General features: G+C 38.7%; 1 protein-coding gene across 1 annotated transcript in view; it reads left to right on the top strand.

Annotated features, from left to right (window-relative positions):
* The first annotated feature begins 7770 nt into the window (after positions 1-7770).
* ITIH2 (inter-alpha-trypsin inhibitor heavy chain 2) overlaps positions 7771-22365 on the top strand; it is a 43614-nt gene continuing 29019 nt past the window's right edge. Inside the window, exons 1-6 of the mRNA XM_004379705.2 lie at positions 7771-7993; positions 10172-10246; positions 12191-12223; positions 13837-14006; positions 17977-18081; positions 20186-20348. Of these exons, the coding sequence (XP_004379762.1) occupies positions 7910-7993; positions 10172-10246; positions 12191-12223; positions 13837-14006; positions 17977-18081; positions 20186-20348 (630 nt within the window). The 5' untranslated portion in view covers positions 7771-7909. The remainder of the gene's footprint in view (positions 7994-10171; positions 10247-12190; positions 12224-13836; positions 14007-17976; positions 18082-20185; positions 20349-22365) is intronic.

The following is a 22365-nucleotide window of genomic DNA, read 5'->3' as shown; positions in this document are numbered from 1 at the left end:
CAACAAACGGATGCAGTGCTGGAGGTGGTTGCTCGTCTATGCCAAGAAGTTTGAAAGACAGCTACCTGGTCAACTGACTAGAAGAGATCCATATTAGTGCCCATTCCAAAGAAAGGTAATCCAACAGAATGTAGAAATTATCAAACAATATCATTATTATCGCACACAAGTAAAATTTTGCTGAAGATCATTCAAAAGCAGCTGCAGCAATATATTGACAGGGAATTGCCAGAAATTCAAGCCGGACTCAGAAAAGGACGTGGAACAAGGGATATCATTGCTGATGTCAGATGGATCTTGGCTGAAAGCAGAGAATACCAGAAAGATGTTTACCTGTGTTTTATTGACTATGCAAAGGCATTTGACTGTGTGGATCATAACAAATTATTGATAACGTTGTGAAGAATGGAAATTCCAGAACACTTAATTGTGCTCATGAGAAACCTGTACTTAGACCAAGAGGCAGTCCTTCAAACAGAATAAGGGGATACTGTGTGGTTTAAAGTCAGGAAAGGTGTTCATGAGGGTTGTATCATTTCACCATACTTACTCAATCGGTATGCTGAGCAAATAATCGAGAAACTGGACTATGTGAAGAAGAACATGGCATCAGGATTGGAAGAAGACTGTTTAACTACCTGTGATATGCAGATGACACAACCTTGCTTGCTGAAAGTGAAGAGGACTTGAAGTAGTTACTGATGCCAATCAAAGACCATAGACTTCAGTATGGATTACACCTCAATATAAAGAAAACAAAAATCCTCACAACTGCACCAATAAGCAACATCATGATAAATGGAGAAAATATTGAAGTTGTCAAGGATTTCATTTTTATTTAGATCCACAATCAATGCCCATGGAAGCAGCAGTCAAGAAATAAAATGACAGTATGTCCCCTGGACACCCTTATAGCTCAGTAATGAAGTCACTGCTGAGATTCACCCTTCAGTCAAAGATTAGACAGGCCCATAAAACAAAACAAGACAAAATGTGCACAGCAGCCCAGGGGCAAGGATGAGAAGGCAGGAGGGGACAGGAAAGCTGGTAATGGGGAACCTAAAGACAAGAAGGGGAGAGTGTGGACATGTCGTGGGGTTGGCAACCAATGTCACAAAATAATATGTGTATTAATTGTTTAATGAGAAACTAGTTTGCTCTGTAAACTTTTATCTAAAGCACAATAAAAAAATTTTTTTAATTTAAAAAAAAGAAATCAAATGACATATTGCATTGGGCAAATCTGCTGCAAAAGATCCCTTTAAAGTGTTAAAAAGCAAAGACATCACTTTAAGAGCTAAGGTTCCCCTGACCCAAGCCATGGTGTTTTCAATTGCCTCATATGCATGTGAAAGCTAGACAATGAATAAGGAAGACAGAAGAAGAATTGATGCCTTTGAATTATAGTGTTGGTGAAGAATATTGAATACAACATGGACTGTCAGAAGACCAAACAAATCTGTCTTGGAAGAAGTACAGCCAGAATGCTCCTTAGAAGCAAGGATGGTGAGACTTTGCCTCACGTACTTCGGACATACTATCACTGGGGACCAGTCCCTGGAGAAGAACATCATGCTCGGTGTCATGGATTGAATTGTGTCCGCCCAAAATATCTGTCAACTTGGCTAGGTCATGATTCCCAGTATTATATGATTGTCTACCATTTTGTAATCTGATGTGATTTCCCTATGTGTTGTATATTCTATCACTATGATGTAATAAGATGGATTAGTGGCAGATATATTGATGAGGACTACAAGATTAGATAGTGTCTTAAGCCAATCTCTTTTGAGATATAAAAGAGAGAAGTGAGCAGAGAGACACGAGAACCTCATACCACCAAGAAAGCAGTGAGGGAGCAGAGCACGTCCTTTGGACCTGAGGTTCCTACGCGGAGATGCTCCCAGACCAAGGGAAGACTGATGCATCACAAGGGCGTTCCCCCAGAGCTGACAGAGAGAGAAAGCCTTCTCCTGGAGCTGATGTGCTGAATTTGAACTTGTAGCCTACTAGACTGTGAGAAAATAAATTTCTCTTCGTTAAAGCCATCCACTTGTGGTATTTCTGTTAGAGCAGCACTAGATGATCAAGACACTTGGTAAAGTAGAAGGTCAGTGAAAAAGAGGAAGACCCTCAACGAGAAGGATTGACACAGTGGCTGCAACAATGGACTCAAGCATAACAATAATTGTGAGGGTGGCGCAGGACCAGCCAGTGCTTCATTTTGTTGTACGCAGGGTCGCTATGAGTCAGAACCAAATCAATGGCACCTAACAAAAGCAACAACATATATATATATATATATATGTATGTATGTATGTGGCACAGTTAAGAGCTATGGTGAGCTATGGATGCTAATCAAAAGGTTGGCAGTTCGAATCCACCTGCTACTCGTTGGAAACCCGTAGGAGTTCTACTCTATCTTACAGGGTCTCTATGAGTCGGAATCGACTCGACGGCAATAGGTTTGGTTTTGGTTTTATATATGTATATATACATACATGTATATATTCCTGATTAAGTTAAACATTTTGGGCCCTGAAACTAATATTTTAAACACTTTAATCAAAAATAGATGTTGGAATTTGTTGAGTTGCTTCTTAATATCTATTGATGTAATGAAATAATTTTTAGTATTTTTCTTGTTGACGTGTTCTTTTTGGGGGGGATGGTTAATTTTTTATTGTGGTAAATATATATGTAACAAAACATTTGCCATTTCAACGTTCTTCATGCGCATAATTTAGTGACATTAATTGTATTCATAATGTTGTGCAATCATCACCATTATCCATTTCTAACTTTTTCCGTCACCCTTAACAGAAGCTCAGTGTCACTGATGTGTTATTTTGATAAATATTCTTATGCAATAACAGCCTCACTTTCCTAATTTATAAACTTTCAATTATACTGGATTACTGAATTATTTTTTGGTTATCCAGGATCATATTTATTATTTTTACATTTTTATTAATAAGTTAAATTGACCTTAAACTTTTTTTTAAAGTATTGTTGTACTTTTCAGATTTAGGATCAAAACAATATCTTGCCTCAAAAAATGAATTAAGAAACATATTGTCACTTTCTATGTTATACAGTTATTATACCCTACAGGTATTATTAAAAACAAAACAAAACCTGTTGCCATCAAGTCAATTCTGACTCATAGTGACCCTATAGAACAGAGTAGAACTACCCACAGGTATTATATACCCTATAAAATGTGAGAAAAAATGCTCAGGTTCAAATGTCTTTTTATGTAACTTTTTCTATTTCCTTCTCTAGTTTTGGTCTGTTTACCTCTATATCATGGATCATTTTTAATATTTTACATTCATATAAGATGTTTCATTAATTTTACTTATTGGTAAATTTTAAAGTAGACAGTTGAGCATATCTCAACTTACTGTAAAAATATATTTTGTTAATCACTGTATAATTCACTTTCATACATATTATTATATATTCTCTCTTTTTTGAATAATTGGACAGATCTAACACTTTTTTTCCAATTTAAAAATATATTTTACTATCTTCTTTCTCGAAAAATTTATTTCTAATCCTAGATTTAATTCTCTCATCTGAATTTCTTTTTATTATTTGCTATGACATTTATGATGTTATCTTTGTAACCCCTATCTTGAAGTCTTTTGAATAAACCAGATAGGTATTAATGCAACCTCAACTTTTAGTCTGTCTTTGTCTCTTGGAGATAAAGTGTAATTCTTTTTTTTTTTTTTTTAATCGTACTTTAGATGAAGGTTTACAGAGCAAACTAGTTTCTTGTTAAACGATTAATACACATATTGTTTTGTGACGTTTGTTGCCAACCCCACAACATGCCGGCACTCTCCCCTTCTTGTCTTTGGGTTCCCCATTATCAGCTTTCCTGTTCCCTCCTGCCTTCGCATCCTTGCCCCTGGGCTGGTGTGCTCCTTTAGTCTTGTTTTATTTTACTGGCCGAAGGGTGAACCTCAGCAGTGACTTCATTACTGATCTATAAGGGTGTCCAGGGGCCATACTCTTGGGGTTTCTCCAGTCTCTATCAGACCAGTAAGTCTGGTCTTTTCTTTTTTTTTTTTTTGGTGAGATGAAATTTTGTTCTACATTTTTCTCCAGCTCTGTCTGGGACTGTCTATTGTAATCCCTGTCAGGGCAGTTGGTGGTGATAGCCAGGTACCATCTAGTTGTGCTGGACTCAGTCTGGTGGAGGCTGTGGTAGTTGTGGTCCATTAGTCCTTTGGACTAATCTTTTCCTCGTGTCTTTGGTTTTCCTCATTTTCCCTTGCTCCAAGGGTGAGACCAGTTGAATATCTTAGATGGCCGCTCACAAGCTTTTAAGACCCCAGAAGCTACTCACCAAAGTAGAATGTAGAACATTTTCTTTATAAACTATGTTATGCCAGTTGAGCTAGATGTTTTCCAAGGCCATGGTCCCCAGAGAACTCAGCCCAGTAATTTGGTCCCTCAAGGAATTTGGATGTGTCTATGGAGCTTCCATCTCCTTGCCTTGTACAAGCTGTGCTGGTTTCCCCAGTATTGTGTACTGTCTTACCCTTCACCAAAGTTATCATTGTCTATTTAGTGTTTTTCCCTCCCACTCCTCCCCTCCCTCCTAAACATCAAAGATTGTTTCTTTTTGTGTATAAACCTTTTCATGAGTTTTTACAGTAGTGGTCTCATACAATATTTGTCGTTTTATGATCCACTAACTTCGCTCAGCATAATGCCCTCCAGATTCATCCATGTTATGAGATGCTTCGCAGATTCATCATTGTTTTTATCGTTGCGTAGTATTCCATTGTGTGTATATACCATAGTTTATTTATCCATTCATCTGTTGATGGGCACTGTCTTAGTTATCTAGTGACGCTACAACAGAAATACCACAAGTGGACTGTTTTAACGAAGAGAAGTTTATTTCCTCACAGTTAAAGTAGGCTAAAATTCCAAATTCAGGGCGTCAGCTCCAGGGGAAGGCTTTTTCTCTCTGTTGGCCTTCTTCTCTTTGGTGTTCCCCTGGATTAGGAGCTTCTCTGCACAGGGACCCCGGTCCAAAGGATGTGCTCTGCTCCCAGCACTGCTTTCTTGATGGTATGAGGTCCCCAACTCTCTGCTTGCTTCCCTTTCCTTTTATCTCTTACACGAGGTAAAAGGTGGTGCAGGCCACATCCCAGGGAAACTCTCTTTACATTGGATCAGGGATGTGACCTGAGTAAGGTGGTGTTACAATTCCACTCTAATCCTCTTTAACATACAATTACAATCACAAAATGGAGGCCAACCACACAATTCTGGGAATCATGGCCTAGCCAAATTGTTACACACATTTTTTGGGGGACACAGTTCAATCCATGACAGGCACCTAGGTTATTTCCATCTTTTTGCTATTGTGAACAATGCTGCAATGAACATGGGTGAGTGTATGTCTATTCGTGTCACGGCTCTTATTTCTCTAGAATATATTCCTAGGAGTGGGCTTGCTGGATCATATGGTATTTCTATTTCTAGCATTTTAAGGAAGTGCTATATCATTTTCCAAAATGGTTGTACCATTTTGCATTCCCACCAGCAGTAAAGAAGAGTTCCAATCTCCCCGCAACCTCTCTAACATACTTTATTTTCTGTTTTTTTGATTCATGCCAGTAATGTCGGGGTGAGAAGGTATCTCATTGTGGTTTTGATTTGCATTTCTCTAATAGCTAGTGATCGAGAGCATTTCCTCATGTATTTGTTAGCCATTTGAATGTCTTCTTTGGTGAAGTGTCTGTTCATAGCCTTTGCCTGTTTTTTAATTGAAAGCATAATTCTTAAAGACAGTATATAGCTGAACCTAAAAAAACAAAAAATCAATCAGTTACCCTTCATAATCTTACAGATGAGTTTAATCTGTTTATATTTTGAATTATATCAGAACTACGTCAAATTATTCTTCCCATATGGTCATATATATATATAACTGGAGTTGTTATATTTATACCGTCTTACATATTAATTTGTAAGTTTATATTTTTTGACATTATTCTTTGCTTTTTCTTTTCATTATCATTGTTTTTGAAATAAACTTTAAACCATTTCTCTGTAAACAAAACCAGAAGGCAGTCTCAGACAAGTGACTTATTTGTCCTGTGTTTAATTTAACCCTCACAGTGACACTATGAGGTAGAGGGTGCCTGCTGAGTCTAGTCAGAATAGGACCTGGTGGAAACAGATGTAAAATCATCAAGTTCCAGAGGCCATAGCTGGTGTTAGTCTATTTCATGCTAGTCAAAGTTTCCCTGTCTGAGCAGACTTTTAGAAAGTAGTGGTTCCCAGCCAGCATTAGGTCCACGGCCAAGTCCTAGATCAAAGACATCAACAGAGGTCCAAAATGTCAAGATAACAGGAAGCCATGAATTCCATTCTGGGAAAGAATCTAGCAGAAACGACTTGGGAGTTCAGGTCCTCAGCTAACCAGATTGGTGTTCATGGCATAGCCCTTGCTCAAGCAGATGTCCGAAGTAGATGCTAGGAAACCAAGACTCCAGGAAAAGGATAGTCAAGTAGATTCACCACCCTACTTAGGGGTTACAGGTAAATCCTACTCTAAATTCACACCTAGAATACCAGATCCCAGTGATGGGCACAAAAGACTGCTTCTCTTAGGTGTAATAACGAAGAGCAAAGGCTTGGGGTCAGGCAGAAAGAACTTGGTCTGAGCCTCCATTCCACCCCCATTTACTATGAGATGTGGGGTAAATTATTTAATCTTCATAGATCTTAATTCCTTTAACTGTTGTTGTTGTTGTTAGGCGCGGTAAGTCAATTTTGACTCATAGCAACCCCATGTGACAAAGTAGAACTGCCCCATAGGGTTTTCCTGGCTGAAGTTTTTATGGATGTAAATCACTAGGTCTTTCTCACATGGAGCCACTGAGTGAGTTCCAACAGCCAAACTTTTGGTTAGCAGCCTAGCGCTTAACCATTTGTGTCACTAAGGCTCCTTCCTCAGCTGTAAAAAGAAGATAATACTAGTACACACTGCATATCGTTCTTACAAAAATTAAAGAGGATAGATAATCTAGGTAAAAGTACCTGACAAAGAAAGAGCTCAATAAATCTTAATCAACATTATTATTACATCTAGACCGTGAATGGGAAGGAATAATATAATATGCTTTGCTTCCAATGTGGGTTTTCACTAACTTGGGAACTGAAGAGAATTAATTTGCCATTGACCTGAGCAAGGCTGACCAGAGCAGGCAGGCACACGGTGTTATTTTAATCAAAGACATTAACCAAGTATTCTCACTGAAGAGCCTGCCTTTGTATCCTACACAGCTCCTTCTACACAGCTCCTTCCATAGTTCTTTATAGGTAATAGGTACTCACTCAGTTATTAAAGAGAGAGAAGCAAAAAAATAAAATGAAATAAATAAATTTGCTCAGAAAACTATTGTCTTTCTTTTCCCAGTGTTTCTAAATTTCCTCTGTTTTCACGTAAGTTTCCAGAAACTTTTTCACTTAAGCTTTTCCTCTCTGACTCTAGTTCCTCACTTGGCCCTTTAAAGAGGAAGACGATAATCTTTAGGACTCTTTAATTTTTAGATCAACAGGAATCAGCAAAAGCAAAAATAAAAAAAAACACATGCATCCTAGTCTGACTTGCTGTGGCAGCCCAGTGACTGTCTTGCTCTCTCTGACTTTGCTGTTTGAATAACCTCTGGGTATCTGATCCACCCCCACAGCTCAACTTTGAGCTCCAGAACAAATATTTGCCTCGTTTTTTGAACAAAGTTTGATAACTTTCTTCTTCTTTTCTAAAACAACTATATTCCTCTGCTGTTCCTTTGCATTGGGTTCAGTAGGAAGGAGTAGAATTCTCCCCAGACCATCTGCTCTGGGAAGCCTGGCAAAGCTGTCCCACAAAATGAAACGACTCATGTGTTGTCTTTTCTGGTTATTTCTTTCTGAGGCACAAGGCTTGGAGATCCCCACAAATGGACTTCCTGAAGTAAGTATTTCCAGAAGACTCCTTGTTGTTGGCCTATACTATATATGCTCAGTAAATAGTCTATTTCTATCCAATGACTGTATTCTGTGTGGAATGAAAACTTATTACAAAATTCCTCTGAGAAGTGTTTACTGTTATAATTACTGGAAAGTGCATTTGCCTTTTAAAGCATTAATAAATTTTGCATGAGAATTTAGTCAAGTTCAATGGGCCAGCAAGTTCCTCATCCCTTATATAAAAAAAACAGGGATAATAATAGATCTAACCCAAACAGTTGTCGTGAGAATTAAATGATATATGCTAACTGCCTGGCACTAGGAAGCACTTAATAATTATTAGCTATTATTATTATTACTATTAAGAAATACATTGTTGTTGTTATCACTCTTTTATTAAAACTATAAGAGAAGTCATTATTAAAGCACCATTGTTTTTGTACCTAAATGAACAATGATTTCTGTAATAATGGTACTTTAAATACTCCTGTTAAAGGGGAAAATAGCAAGTAGACTGGCAGAGTGCAGGAACAAGGTCTCCACTTTGGCCATCCTCAATGTATATCATTTTCATGTAAGAAAAATCTTGGACTGAGTAATTTTTAAAGTCATACAAGGGCTACTTTTATGTTAGAAAAGCAAATGCAGTGGCCTGTAATACTTGCAGAGTGGATTATCTTAAAAAAGATGGCATTTTTGCAGGAAAAAAAATCACTTTCTGCTTAGAAATTGTTATATTTTCCAATACTGAAAAACCAACAGAGTGCATTGGGAAACTCATTGAAAGAGTCAGGAATTGAAGCCAAGACACCCAAATGTGCTCGTGCTTTTTTTAGTCACTTCTTACAGGTAATCCTTTCATATCCATATTTTTAACTAGGGGAGACTTATGGTCCACATCTATTCAGTGAAACATCATTAATGTCCCCAAGATCTACCATGTACTTCCCCAGGCACATATCTAATCACTTGGTCATTTTGATCCCAACCTGTCTTCTAGCAAACTCAAAAATGAATTTCTGTGTCTAACAAATTTGAAAATGTTAACTTTCATTTACTCACCTCTGAGGCATAGCTAGCAAACATAAATGTATTCAAGAAATCATTGTATAAAAAAGAAACAATCTTTGTTGGTTACGAGGGATGGGAGGGGTGGGGGGAATACTAAACAGACAATAGATAAGTGATAACTTTGGTGAAGGGTAAGACAGTACACAACTTGTACAAGGAAAGGTCATGGAAGCTCAATAGACACACCCAGACTCCCTGAGGGACTGAATTGCTGGACTGAGGGCTGTGGGGACCATGGTCTCAGGAAACATCTAGCTCAATTGGCATAACACAGTTTATAAAGAAAATGTTCTACATTTTACTTGGGTGAGTAGCGTCCGGGGTCTTAAGAGCCTGTGAGCAACCATCTAAGATACTCCACTGGTCTCACCCCTTCGGGAGCAAGGTAGAGTAAAGAAAAGAAGATACAAGGAAAAGATTAGTCCAGAGGACTAATGGACCACAACTACCATGGCCTCCACCAGACTGAGTCCATTCCAACTAGATGGTGCCCGGCTACCACCACTGACTGCTCTGACAGGGATCACAACAGAAGGTCCCAGACAGAGCTGGAGAAAAATGTAGAACAAAATTCTAACTCACAAAAAAAGACCAGACACTTACTGGCCTGACAGAGACTGGAGAAACCCTGAGAGTATGGCCCCCGGACACTCTTTTAGCTCAGTAATGAAGTCACTCTTGAGGTTCACAGTTCAGCCAAAGATTAAACAGCCTTATAAAACAAAACAAGACTAATGGGGCACAACAGTCCAGGAACAAGGACTAGAAGACAGGAGGGGACAGGAAAGCTGGTAATAGGGAACCCAAGTTTGAGAAGGGACAGCGTTGACATGTCCTGGGGTTGTTAATCATTGTCATAAAACAATATGTGTACTAACTGTTTAATGAGAAACTCTTTGTTCTGTAAACCTTCATCTAAAAAGAACAATAAAAAATTAATTAAAAAAAAGAGATGATTGTATAAACAAATGAAATTGCCCAGAGGTATAGGAAAAGAATATAAAATAATATAATTGTACCTGCCACTAGCTGTGTCAAATCTGAACATTTTGCCTCTTTTGCTCTAGATCTTTTTTAAAAATAGACATAAACATCCTAAATTCTTTTTAAGTTTGCAGAGTATGGAGATCTTGTGGAACTGGCCCCAGGCAAATTTCAATTTGTACCAGAGAACCGGAGGTATCAGGTATAGTAAGCTTTAGATCCAAAAGGGAAAATAAGTGAAAGAGATCATGATTGAAAAAGAAAAAGAAGTATTAAGATGTCTTTTGCTAGAAATTCTCAAGAGCTCATTTTTTACCAGAGAAAGTTCCCATGGTTTTACAGCTAGGTGGATGTAATGTCAAGATGAAATAAATATACAGATGTCCATCAGCCTCCAAACAATAAAGGCCACCTTAGTCCCTTAAAGGATACATGCCTACGTATTTTCTTCAACATTTCAGATTATGGGAAGATTTTATTGCCCTATGAGGAAGAATTTCCTGTGAGGAGGGCATTTCTTATCCCAGCAGTGACAGACGCTTCCTGTTGCAACCACAGTATTCTCCTTCCTCCAGTCACTGCTGTCTTCAGGAGTACCTCAAAGAGCACCTGAGGAGGTTGGAGAACTTAGGAGAACTGGCCTTGTTGGAGACTGCATCCTGGAGGCTACCAGCAGCAGCATAGACAAACCAAAACTAAACCAAACCAGACCCATTGCCATCGATTCCAACTCATAGCAAGTCTATAGGACAGAGTAGAACTGCCCCATAGGGTTTCCAAGGCTGTGATCTTTATGGAAGCAGACTGCCACATCTCTCTCCTACAGAGTGGCTGGTGGGTTCAAACCGCTGACCTTTTGGTTAGCAGCTGAACGCTTTAACCACTGCGTCACCAGGGCTCCCTAGCATACATAAGGCCTAATTAATGGGAATGAGTTCTCTGGGATGCCATAAAGGATTTGGCTTCTCCTACATAAAGCTCACATGCTGAGAAAGGAGGCATTTATGGAAACAAAACTAGGCTGACCAATGACCTATTTTGTATGGGTATGAAGTTTTTACTTTCTGAAAGTCCAGGTGTTTTATAGACCAATAATATTAAAAGCCAATAAGCAAATCAACACTTCAGGGTCTTCATCAATTTAAGAGAGAAAACTTAATCATTGGGAAGCACACTCAAAAAGTCTAAAAGAAGCCCACCTTTGGCTTCACTATGATATGTACACCACTAAAACCTCAGCTTACCGAAGCTAAATTTATATCCAACACCTGACTTAATGTTTTAAAATTCATCAGCCATTAAGAGTTTAACAATCACTCTTGAGTCATTCAACATTCAAAGGCAATAGGATTGCCTTTGTTCCTACCCACAGGACAATCATTCATTTAAATAATCCCCCAGCATAGTGATAAAGAGCACAAAATTGTCTAGGGCCCAGTTGCTGTGCTTACTTAGCTCTAGGGCTACACCAAGGAGAAACCAAATCAAAGTCCCTGCTCTAATGGAGTTTAGTCTAGTAGAGGAGGCTGACATTAATCAAATAATTACTCAAACAGAATGGATAATTACAAAGCAGAAGGAAGGAACATGCTCCTATGAAAATACTTGGTAAAGGAAGCTGACCTAGACTCGGGGGTCAGAGAGAGTTTCATGGAGGAAATTCTGCCCGAGCTGAGATCTGAGGGATGAGTAAGAGTTAGGTATGTGTGGATAGTAGGTAGAGGGACCCTAGAAGGAGGAGCATTGCAGATAGTGGGAATAGCATGTCCAGAACTTTGCGGCAGAATGGAGTATCTAAATTAACCATTGATCTGAATAAAACATAAATCAGACAGACAGGATAAAGGTGATATATGCTACTCAGCATGAGTTTGGTTAAGTATTTTCACTTAAAAATATTTGTTTTAGCATTGTGTCAAAAAACGATTGTGCATGTCACCAAAAAGTGGCTGAGTAATTTGTTCAGAGAAACTCATTCAATGGGAAAATGGTGTTCAAGAATATTTTATATCTATGTCCCCGCTCCATTGAATGAATTCAAGCTCAGGATCCAAGAAATACTTTTTAGCTGAGAGAAAACAATTTTTGCCCTCAAGGTAGTAAGTAACAGACAATTGAAGAATGATTATCTAACTTCCTTTTACAGAGAAGTGTTTCTGGAGAATCTGGAGAAATGATGGTAAGTTTACTTTGATTTTGTTAAAAATTGATGTCAGAATGATTTTTCTGTTAACTATTATTTGGAAATCAATCCAGTTGTTTCCTTTGTCTTCATCACTGAGAGTATTTACCAGACTTTCGAAATACTCCCTTGCCCAATTCTGTTTGGAAGTGTTTCTAAAATTCAGCATTAAAGGGTACAGTGTATTTGCAGACATGCGAGATGCCACCAAGAGCCAAAATTGTTCTTTCTCTTTTTGCCTCTTTTGCCAACAACATAGGTTTCATCCAAGCAGATGTATTTATTTCAATTTAACTGTTAAATTCTATTTAGAATATGACATCTAACAGCTTTGAAGAGTAAATGTGTGACTATGGGAAAGGAACTCTTAGACATGAAATAGCTCAATTCCCTCGAAGTTCAAAGTACACCTTCCCGTGGCAAGAAAACTCAAAGTGAAGTGGTATATGTTGTACTTCGTGCTCTGAACTGATAAAACTATGAGAAACCTGTTGCCTTTGAGTCGATTCCGACCCTATAGGACAGAGTAGAACTGCCTCATAGGGTTTCCAAGGAGCACCTGGTGGATTCAAACTGCTAACCTTTTGGTTAGCAGCCATAGCTCTTAACCACTACAACCGCTACACCACCAGGGTTTTCAAGTTATGAGAAGCTCACAGTTTGTTGGTGTAGAAAGGACAAATAAATTCACCTGGATTTTACTTCAGCTTGAGGTGAGCTGGATAATATCTGGGTGAAAGGTTTAGTCTTGTAAAACGAGGTTTACAGGATGATACCTAGTATTGAAATAAGCAAATACTTTCAGAGAAAAAAGAGAAATCTAATGGGTTGCACAATTGCCATAGATCTGAAACAGCTTGTGGTTCTCAGGTACCTACTAAAAGATGTGTGTTTTTAGCACCTTGCCTTTGAGCATGCTGACATACTGTAATGTTTTTACACCAGAGCTACCTTAAATCAATAGAGAAGGATTGGGAAAGGTGGATCCAGAGTGCTGGACTAATAACTGCATCAAAATGCCCTCTTCATGATATTCTATTTGTTGCTTACATCCATCAATGTTCTTATACTTTGTTTTAATTTGGGAAAGAAGAGGACTGGGAAAAGTGAGATTGGAATAGATGAAATTGAAGAAGGTAGGCAGCAGTATGGGACTTCGGGGACAACGTGTTTATTTCCAGCCCCCAGCTGTGTCCCATTCTGAAGATACAGTCAGGTTTGCCTTCCAACCCTGCAGTCTTGGTCCTTTTCTTAGTTATGGCTCTGACTTTGAAGTTATTTCCTGGACTTTCTCACATCCAATCTTGCTTCCCGTAACTGTTTTATATTTGTATTCTAATTTTAAAAAAAAGAAAGAAAAACACCATTACAAATAGACTCATAGAGCTAAAAGTATCCCAAAATATCTCAAAAAAAAAAAAAAAAGTCAGACTTCTGTCTGTGGTGTATTCTAAGAAGTTGGGGGAGTGCTTAGTAACACCTGAATTATGCTTAACAATGCCCCAGAGTGGCTCTTAATAAATAGAATGCACTGCTGCTAACATCAAATATGAGTGAAATGCTATAGTTTTTCTATGCATACAATTATTATACTTTCTTTTCTATTACAGGAAAAAGCTGATCAAGTAACACTTTATAGCTATAAAGTCCAGTCCACCATTACGTCTCGTGTGGCCAATACCATCATCCAGAGCAAAGTGGTGAACAACTCCCCACTACCTCAGAATGTCGTGTTTGATGTTCAGATTCCCAAAGGAGCCTTCATTTCCAACTTCTCCATGTGAGTAACTCCTCAGACCAAAATCAGATACGCTCTACTCACAAAATCAAAGACCCTCATAGTTAGAAGGATCTCAATGATCATTGGCCCCAGTGGTTCCCACCTGCAGAGATATGACCCCACTGGTGTGTCTTGAGTCATTGTAGGGTGGGTCCTAATAATTTATTTCTCTTCAAAGTGTCAGAATTTGTAATGGATTCACTTTTTGTTTCTATGTTGTAGCCTTATGGTAGCAACCTGGCACTTACTTACAGTTTAATATGCTTTCTTAAGTGGAAGAAAAATATATGGGGTTGTCCTGGTTTACAGGGAAATATATATGAGCATATTTGGTACATCAGAGTCATCTGTCATATACTTCTCTATGGGGAAAAATGTTGAGACCCACTCATTAAACTCAATCACCTATCCAGTACTTGAATTTCTCTATTGTACTGCTGACAAGTGGGTTATCTAGGCTTGACTTGAATATCTCCTTAACGATAAACTCACTACTTTTTCAAGACAATCCATTCAATGGTTGATGGCTCTGTTAGAATTATTTCTTATACTTAATTTAAATCTTACTCATTTTCTTCCCAGTGACTCTAGTTATACTCACATAGAATTTAAAGATTCTTTACAAAACACATACTGAAGTATTCATGGATGGAAGGATATGCTGTCTGGGATTGGCTTCAAAATAATTCAGTGGGGGTATAGACGAGATAACATTGGCCAAGTATTGATAATGGTATAGATGAGTGGTAGTTACATCGGGGATTTTTTATATTATTCTATTTTTTGTATGTTTGAAATAATAAGTAAAAAACACTTCACTACCTTTCACATAGTTAAGGCCAGGTTTCTTGTCCTACGTGGAGGCTTTGTTTATCAAGGCTAAACATACCCTGTTCCTCTAAGTGGTTGGAATGGTTATCTATCCTCTGACCATCCGGGTGCCATCTCTAGATGCTCTTTGCTTTATCAATATTCCTCTTAAGTTGCCTAGAACAGAGCACAATACTCAATACTCTGCATACAATCTAGCTATTTTTATAAGACATTAGGTTGAGTTACTTCTCATCTGCTTTTGTTTTTCATACACCAAGGTTACCCATGATAATTGTGAATAAATAAAATAAAGGATTCAATTACTGCGTATTTTGGCTTCTAAAAACTGCAAAGCCAAAAGAAAACAAAAACTGCAAAGTCATGTTAACCATATTTTCTAAATAAAATAGGCTGAAAAAGCACTATGTGACTTTGAATTGATATCCTTTATATTGGCTTAAAAATTTGCAACTGTTTTTCAGATAGCCTTTTCTAAAAGGCAAAGGGAGAAGAAAGAGTTTATATGTAGTGGTATTATATGACATGTCTAAAAATTATATTTATAACTATTTTAATAAACTTATTTTATATGTATGTGTTTTTTTTATCTTTGGTGAAAATATACACAGCAAAAACATACACTCACTCAACAATTTCTACATGTACAATTCAGTAACACTGGTTACATTCTTCACATTGTGTTACCATTCTCGCTATCTCTTCCCAAATTATTTCACCACCATTAACTTAGACTCGAGCTGCCCCCTAAACTTCTCACCTATGTGTTAGAGTTACTGTTGTCAGTTTGATCTCCTAATAGATAATTCTTTAAAAAAGCACAATGCTCAAGGCAAACATTCTTTACTAATTGAGCTAAACTGTTGTTTGGTTTAATAATGACTTCAGGGGATGGTTTTGGTTCCAGGTTTAAAGATTATCTCAAGGCAACAGATTCGGTGGGGGGGGGGGTTCCTCTAGTTTCAATGAGTTCAGGAAGTCTGGATTCCATAAAAATTTGAAATTCTGTTCCACATTTTTCCCCTTTTTGATCAGGATCCATCTACTGCCTCCTTGATCAAAACATTCAGTAATGATAGCTGGGCACCATCCAGTTCTTCTGGTCTCATGGCAAAGGAGGCTGTCATTTATGAAGGCAATTAGATCTGCAGTCCAGTTCCTTCTCTGGTTCCTGTGTTTCCTACTTCCTCTTCTGCTCCAGGCAAATAGAGACCAATTGTTGTATCCTGAATGACTGCTGGAAAGCTTTTAATTAAACTCTTATTTTTAAACCACATAATCAGAATTTATTCACCTTTTCTTTTTCTTTTTTCCTTCATTCTTTCCTTTCTTCTGCATCTCATTCCACAGAAAATTTGAGGTGACTAAAGGTGATTGGGTCCCTGGTGGCACAGTGGTTAAGTGTTCAGTTGCTAACCAGAAGATTAGCAGTTCGAATCCACTGGTTGCTCCTCGGAAATCTTACAAGACAGTTCTACTCTGTCCTACAGGGTCACTATGAGTTAGAATCGACCCGACAGCGATGGGTTGTTAAAGGTTATTGTGAAATAGACATTCATTTTGTCTCCCTTATTCAGGACTAGATTATAAGATGAGAGAAGACAGCTGCTTATATCACCACAATTTAAGATGGACTGCACAGACCTCCATATCCAGCCAGAATGATTCTTCTGCCTTTTTTTTTTTTATCACAGTTTAAAATATTCTACCATGGGAGATGATTTCATTTTGTCCTGAGACTCTTTAGTCTTTGAACCTTAGTATGATTCAATGGAAAGAGTCCCGACCTAGACACATGGCTTCCAGTTCTAGCTCTGTCTGGGGCTGGTTATGTGACCTTAAGCAAGTCACTTGACTCCTTGAATCTCATTTCTCTCATCTGAAGGGGTGACCCTAAAAGTGTTCCTCAACAAGGGTGCCATTGGCATTGGAGCAGGAAAGTTCTTTGCTGGAACTGTCCCTCACATTGCAGAATGTCCAGTATTCTTAGCACCCTCCTTTAAATGCCAGTAATATCTTCTAGTCATCAGAACAACGAAAAACTTCCCCACACACCTCCAAGTCCCCCTGGGGAAAGTTATTGCTAATTTGATACTATAAGATCCCTTTTACAACTAAAATTCTATAATTCTACTGTTCTGACCAACCATCACTAGGTGAAGATTAGGTGATAGCCAGCTAAAGTAAAGTAAAGTAGGTAGAGACAAAGACGTGAAGAAAACATGGAGATCCCCAAAGCAGAAGTTAAATGGATAAATACAAACTTTGCAAAGGGATTCACCAGCACATTCCTCCATCTTCCTTTACTCTTTTCCACCTTTGTAGGAGAGCATCATACACTCCAGCTCTGCCAAATCATTAACTCATAAATGATCTGAAAAAGCAAATGCAGCCCAGATAATTAGTGATTTATCAGTCACCTCTCCTGGGCATGTTTGTAATTCAAAGCGGATACCCAAATAGAATAATTCTTAACCTGAAGAATAACATTTGCAAATGAGGGGAAAAATTTACACAAGTACTTGAGGGAAAATTTTTAGGTTAGGAGCCTACCTAAAAACAAACCAAACTCGTTGACATAGAGTGAATTCCAACTCACAGTGACCCCCTGTGTTACAGAGTAGAACTGCTCCATGGGTTTTCTTGGCTGTAATCTGTATAGAAGCAGATTGTCAGCCTTTCTTCTACATGCCACTGAGTGGATTCAAACTGCCAACATTTGGCTTAGTAGTCAAGCACAAACCATTTGCACCAGCCAGAGACTGGATCCTACATAAAACCCACTGCCATTGAGTTAATTCCGACTCATAGCGACCCTGTAGGACAGAATAGAACTGCCCCATTGGGTTTCCAAGGAGCAACTGGTGGATTTGAACGGCCAACCTTTTTGTTAGCAGCCAAACTCTTAATCACTGTGCCACCATTCCTCTCAAATCACACTGTAAGATAAAGGGAGCCCTCTCTGTGAAATATTATAATGTTAAATAATCTCTTCTGGTTTCTTAGAGTTGCAAAATGCCAATTGCTCCCTTTCCCCCTCCCCACAGTGATTCAATCAATCTTGTTGGGTTGTTTCCTTGTTGTTTGTTTCGTTAAGTCTGCTCTTCTGACCAGCTGACTGCCTTCTGTCATTTTCTAGGACTGTAGGTGGTACAACATTTACCACTTCCATTAAGGAGAAAACTGTGGGCCGAGCACTCTACTCACAGGCAAGAGCAAAAGGCAAGACCGCTGGATTGGTGAGGTAAGGGCTGGGGGAGCACAGCCTGCCCTCTCATTCCCATTGCTGCTCCATCTCATATCCTATCCCCCAGTGGCAAACCAGCAGACCTCCAGGGGAGCACAGAGCGTAAGAAACAGTGACAAACTCTTGTAGTCAGATGGTAAAATTAGGCATCACCATTCCTACTTCCCTAAAGGCCTCTTTTCAATGAATAGGTTTTGGTTGATCTCACACTTGTCCTTATTGTACTGCTTTTCAGGTAGATGGATGTTATACAAATAAACATTGGTGTTCTGAAACGGTGCACAAAATAACTGCAGAAATATTGTGATCTTGTTACAAAGCTTACCACATGTACAGAAAGAAAAGTTTGGAATTTAATGATTTTTATGGGGTAAGGTCTTCTTAAGCAAACATCAGTTACTTAGATGCCTTTTTGTCTTTTTCTTTTTTCCTTGTATAATCTTAAAACACTGGGAATACCAACCACCCTTCAAAAAGGCAAGAAACGTCAAAGGAATTTTTAACTCACCACTCCTTACACTGCGTATCTAATCTTATGCCAAACTCTGCCGTCTTTTTTACTTCATGTCCTCCTCCATATTCCCAAAGTTAGTTTTCATTTCATTCATGCGTGTCAGTAAAAATGTGCTGAATGTCAACTCTGTACTCAGTTCTCTCAGAGGTGGCAGCAACACAAAAACAAACACTGTTAGGTTGGTGGAGGAGACAGACCATTCCAGGACTCAGGGTACTAAAGTGGGTAAGTCTGTCAAGGGATTGAGGAAATCATCACAGAACTGATGATGTTTGAGGTGAACCCAAACAGATTAATAGAATTTAGCCCAGCAGAGAAAAACAGAAAAGAAATTCTAAGCAGAGGGGACACCTTCGGTGTTGCTCCAGGTTAATCAATTTTTTTACCCTTTCCTATCATTTTGTCATCTTTACCCATCATTTTGACCACATCTTCGGTTTATTTATTCAACAAATATTTATTTGTAACAGGAACTAGTCTAGACTCTGGAGATACAGCACAGAAAAAAGCAGATAAAAATCTCATACAGCTCACATTCTAGTTCATTCCTCAGAGAAATGTGGCCACTCACTATACTACGCATCTGCTTGTAGCTTCGCAGTGGGCCATGCCCATCTTTTTCTTCAACTACCCAGTATCCCAATTGTACTTCCCCAACAGATCTTCCTCACTCCTAAATAGGCTGATTAAGCACAATTTCATCTAGTTTATTTAGTTATTTGATTGTAAAACATCATTTATTGTTTATGCTATTGCTTGACTCACCCTCATGTGATTACTCTGATGTTCTCCCTTTAATACTATAAACACTTCAAGGTCAATGATCACATTAGACTTGATATGTATGTGACTAAAGAAGATCTTATGCTGGAAATATATATTCAGTTTGATAAAATAATAGGTTTCTTTATTCTGAATAGCTTCAAAAATATAAAGAAACCCTAGAACGAGCCTCAAATGTGGTATAGTGAAAAGTATGCAGCCTTTGGAGTTGTCCAAACTTTGTGTTGAGTCCTGGCTCTACAACTGACTAGTTCTGTGGTCTTGAGAAGGTTACTTATCTTCTAAGGGCTGCACTTGTTATCTTCTGATAAATCCAGGTAATGATATCTGTCTTGCAGAACTGCTACATATTAGAGATAAAAAAACCCGAAATCCAATGCTGCTGAGTCGATTCTGGCTCATAGTGACCCTATAAGCCAGAGTAGAACTGTCCCACAAGGTTTTCAAGGCTGTGACCTTTCTGGAAGCAGACTGCCACATCTTTCTCCTACATATTAGAGATAATATATATCAAATGCTTGACATACAATAGGGATAAATAACTGGTAACTTTTTAAAAATGGCACTCAAATCAGTAAGAAGCTCTGAAAGAAAAAGATCCAGATAGGAGAGGAGACTGAAGCTCTTGATGGAATTAAATTTACTAGAACTTGCAGTTATCTCTATTTTGTACACTGTTCATTTTCATGAACAAATTGCACAGGTTTGATTGCCCAAGGAAATCTAGATGCCCTCTGCTTAGATTTTGGGTCTTGTGGCTCTATCATGCACATGATGACTTATGCTGAGGGCTCACACCTTTAGGAGCAAGGCTCTCGACATGGAGAACTTCAAAACCGAAGTAAACATCCTCCCTGGATCAAAGGTGCAATTTGAACTTCATTACCAGGAAGTGAAGTGGAGGAAGCTGGGATCCTATGAACACAGAATTCATCTGCAGCCTGGGCAACTGGCCAAACACTTGGAGGTAAGCATGGATGTGTATGCACAGTGTATGATGTGCAGTGCCATCATCCTCTTATAGTCCCTATCCCCAATTTATACTTTCTGTTTCATCACTATTTATGGTGTTTGATGCCACTCTTAACCCTGCAAGCCAATCTGGTATACTGAAAAGTTTATGGCTTTGGAGTTAACCAGGCCACTTCTTTAGAGATTTAAATGCCAGCATGCATACTTACTAGTCTTCTGACATGGGGCAAATTACCCTAAGTCTCCATGTCCTCTTTTGTAAAAAGGGTACTATAACATACTTGGAGCCTTGGTGGCGCAGTAGTTAAGAGCTTGACTGCTAACCGAAACGTTGGCAGTTTGAATCCACCAGCCATTCCTTGGAAACCCTATGGGGCAGTTCTACTCTGTCTTCTAGGTTTCCTGTTAGTCGGAGTTGACTCGACAGCAATGGGTTTTTTAATAACATACTTACCTTAGTTATATGTGGCATAAACATAAGGAAATAGGTGGCAAATAATAGGAGCTCAATGAATATGCTGAGTTAGTCATCTTCCCCCTCCATCCTATTCATTCCCCACATCACACTCAACTATCATCAATCACATCAAGAGAATAATGTCTTTGGGCATTGCATTGGCTATGAATTTGAACTCATCTTCGCTGTAATCTTCATCTCTTGCTTTAAAATCTGAAATACTTTTTTCTTTGTTGGAATCTTTATGATATCATATGAACACTTTGTATGTTCAATTACATGAGGCAGAGCAGAGCCAGAAGAAACCTAGGAAAGCACACAGTCCAATACGCTTCTCCCACTTGACAGATGGGAGAGTTGAACAGGAGGTTATGAGTTACCCATAGACATAGAAGACTAAAGGGGATGGATTAATCATAGGGAAATTTTAATTCCAGTTTAAAGAGTTGCATATATGATAGATAAAAAATAGTTTTTTCTTCATGTTTACTGTATAGCATTTGTCTACTATCAGGATATATGCTGTGAGATCTCTTTAGGGCCATCCTTAGCACATACGGTGTCTTTGCACAAACTAAGAAAAGATGCCTTTCCTCAAGGCAAATGCAGCCCCATGCCAGGGCACGTGAGCATTTGGTTTATGGGGTGGATTTCAGCTCCCTTTCTCCTCCTGGCCAGATGCCCTGCACAGCTAAATATGTGATCCTGGTTATTTTTCCATGTTATTGTCAGATGCTGTCGAGTCGGTTTCAACTCATACCAACCCTATGTTCAACAGGACGAAACACTGCCCAGTCCTGCGCCATCCTCACAATAGTTGTTACGCTTGGGCCCATTGTTGCAGCCACTGTGTCAATCCATCTCGTCAAGGGGCTTCTCCTTTTTCACTGACCCTCTCCTTTACGAAGTATGATGTCCTTCTCCAAGGACTGAGATAACATGTCCAAAGTATGTTACTTTGGACATGTTATTTTTCCATAATGCTGATCAGTGCGTGCCAGTCACCCACATTCTCTTGCTCTATACTATGAATCCCATAGTAAGTAGTATGAAACAGCAGCTAGATGAGATTAACATCTAGCTTCTACCTATGCAATTGTTGAGATTGTTGATAATAATAATACTATTAATAATAACTGAGTTCATGATATGAAAATGTTTGTACTCTATATCATAGGGCCTGGTTTATACATGTTGTGTCATTTAGTCCTTGCCACCATTTATGAGTTGTTGTTGCTGTTGCTGTTAGGTGCTGTCGAGTCAGTTCCTACCCATAGTGATCCTATGTACAACAGAATGAAACAGTGCCCGGTCCTGCACCATCCTCACAATTGTCGTTGTGCTTGAGCGTATTGTTGCAGCCACTGTGTCAATCCATCTCGTTGAGGGTTTTGCTCTTTTTCACTGATCCTCTACTTTACCAAGCATGATGTCCTTCTCCAGGGACTGATCCCTCCTGATAACATGTCCAAATTATGTGAGATGAAGTCTCACCATCCTTGCTTCTAAGGAGCATTCTGGTTGTATTTCTTCCAAGACAGGTTTGTTCCATTCT

This window comes from Trichechus manatus, unplaced genomic scaffold, assembly GCF_000243295.1.
Source record: "Trichechus manatus latirostris isolate Lorelei unplaced genomic scaffold, TriManLat1.0 scaffold00067, whole genome shotgun sequence".
NCBI classification, from domain to species: Eukaryota; Metazoa; Chordata; class Mammalia; order Sirenia; family Trichechidae; genus Trichechus; species Trichechus manatus.
This window is presented reverse-complemented; position numbering and strand designations above follow the sequence as displayed.